The sequence below is a fragment of the Pongo abelii genome, chromosome 6 (assembly GCF_028885655.2).
Source record: "Pongo abelii isolate AG06213 chromosome 6, NHGRI_mPonAbe1-v2.0_pri, whole genome shotgun sequence".
NCBI lineage: Eukaryota > Metazoa > Chordata > Mammalia > Primates > Hominidae > Pongo > Pongo abelii.
Window position 1 is genome coordinate 111,752,501 of NC_071991.2, and position 2,500 is coordinate 111,755,000.

The 2,500-nt window shown below is 40.0% G+C and overlaps 1 protein-coding gene across 22 annotated transcripts in view; it reads left to right on the forward strand.

Annotated features, from left to right (window-relative positions):
- The window catches only part of FOXP2 (forkhead box P2), a 607,270-nt gene that overhangs the window by 571,353 nt on the left and 33,417 nt on the right, over positions 1-2,500 (forward strand). For all 22 annotated transcript variants that reach the window (XM_054559697.2, XM_054559694.2, XM_063726142.1 and 19 more), the window contains 3 exons: positions 746-947; positions 2,038-2,114; positions 2,254-2,355. In XM_054559697.2, coding sequence (XP_054415672.1) covers positions 746-947; positions 2,038-2,114; positions 2,254-2,355 — 381 coding nt within the window. The remainder of the gene's footprint in view (positions 1-745; positions 948-2,037; positions 2,115-2,253; positions 2,356-2,500) is intronic.

Genomic DNA, 2,500 nt, shown 5'->3' on the forward strand with positions numbered 1-2,500 from the left:
GCATTAAGTGACACTGTAATCATAAATTGAAAATGATACTTCCAGAGGAATTGGCAAACTTGACATTTCATTATATTTGTTAACACATGCCACAAATGATTGTTAGTGAGGAAATTCCATTTCCCTCTCTCCATCTCCAATCAGATTTAATTTGAAAATTTTCAGCCTCCTCCGGCTAATTTGCAATTAAGACAATTTTGTTTGAATATGTAGTAATGTCATTACCATTCCACCAAATTAGCAAGGAGACTAAAGGTCAGTGTAAAATTTTCCAGCTGGCTGGAGCCTCTCAGCTGAGATTTGGGACTACGAAAAAAAAAAATTCTGGCAGCAACAGAATAGCAACTTACTTTAAGTCCTATTGGTTAAAAACATTGCATCCTTCATTATTGCTGTTGTTGTTGCTTCACTGGGGGCTAGACCTGTTTAACAACAGGGGCAGTCGATAATCAGCAACTGGCTTTTATTTAAGGAAATAGACTTTCGCTGAAGTCTGGTAGGACAAGAAGGAGTTAGTCCTAAGTAACATTGCAGTAGATTATTAGATAACCTCTAACAGCATCCTCTAATTAGAGTTCTTATGATACAATTTCATCCTGTAATTAGTTGAGATTGGCTGCTTCCTTTTGCAGCTTATTAGTGGCAACACAGCTGTAGAAGTGAATCCACTCTCATTTGTCAAACCTTTTTAAGTCTTTTTCTCTTGTCTCTACCTTTTTCCTGCCCTTCTCTTGGGCCTTTGCAGCTAAATCTGGTGTCTAGTGTCACCATGTCGAAGAATATGTTGGAGACATCCCCACAGAGCTTACCTCAAACCCCTACCACACCAACGGCCCCAGTCACCCCGATTACCCAGGGACCCTCAGTAATCACCCCAGCCAGTGTGCCCAATGTGGGAGCCATACGAAGGCGACATTCAGACAAATACAACATTCCCATGTCATCAGGTAGGATATGAATGCTCAGTAGAGCGCTTTTACTTTGGGAGAGGAAAACTGTAGCTGAATCAACTGTACATGAGCCATTCCAGAGCACATGGAAACTCATGTCATGATTTATGGAGTGATAATTGTTTTATTCCTGGTAAATGCGAATAGGGGCGATTCCCTAAGCACATCATGATGAATTGTTCTGAATGGTTGTTCAGGAAAGAAAGCTCTCCCCATTAGAGACACTGAGAGATGTCAGGATAGCCCATATTATCACCTCAATTCAATGAGATCCTTTGATCTCTGAGGGAAGACTAGCAATCCCACATCTGTGAGTAATGCTGTAGAGAAGAGCCATTTTAAAGGACATATACGAAACACCGTTGCTTTATGCAAGACAGTTCCAGGTTCACATGAATCAGTCTTTATCAAGGTGCTACCTAAATGAAATCCTGTCACAGCTCCTAATGCCTATATGGTACTTTGCTTAAGAGGCATTGTGAGAGGCAAACTTTGCATTTGCATGGAACAAAAATTTACCTTCTTTCCCTCTCTTACCCTTCTCCCTTCTCCCTTCTCCCCCACCTGCCATCCCTGGGGCATCTGGATAATCACAGTCACACATTGTAACCATTATTAGCCCAGAGCCCCCTCTTGACAAAAAGTGAAGTTATTTTAAACGTGGGTGCTTGGTGAGGGTTTTGTGTTTCCTTTGTTAGATGGCCACAGATGCAGAGAGATGAGCCTGTTGTACTTTAAGACATATTAGACGAGAGAAGCAAAGATTATAGCAGGGGGGCAAAAGTCCATGTAAGAATATTCCTAAACTACCCACTTTAAAGAAGACCTGGCTATTGGAAAAAAATCCTCAGGCCAGCTGGTCGCACAGTTCCTGAAGTACCACGAACAACTAGGGGATGCTTCATTTGCACTTCGCGTCAGAAATGGCCTTTTCCATATAATTCAATTCCACTGTCATGCTTTGTGCTTTCACTAGTCGGTGGCTTTCTCACTGAATCACTTTACCAATACTATAGGAAATATGAAAAATCAATTATATATGATGTGAATTATTAGCAGAATTAACACCTAGTTTTTATTTTTATAGAAATTGCCCCAAACTACGAATTTTATAAAAATGCAGATGTCAGACCTCCATTTACTTATGCAACTCTCATAAGGCAGGTAAGTAGAAGGAAAATTAACTTTGCCTGATTAAATTAAAATTCATTAATGCTTAAAGTAAGGCTTGGATGAGAAAGTGTCATCTAGTCTAGTTAGTAAACCATTATTTTATGTCACTATGTATCTTGTCTCATTTCAGGCTATCATGGAGTCATCTGACAGGCAGTTAACACTTAATGAAATTTACAGCTGGTTTACACGGACGTTTGCTTACTTCAGGCGTAATGCAGCAACTTGGAAGGTAACTACTTTTCCAGCAGTTTTAAGATGCCTAGCACAGTTCCTTACAGATAGCACAAGGAACATTTATTTACATGACATAAGCAGATTAGTATCTGCTTCCCCTCTTTTTAACCTGCCTCTTGAATGGAATGAATTCCCTCTCT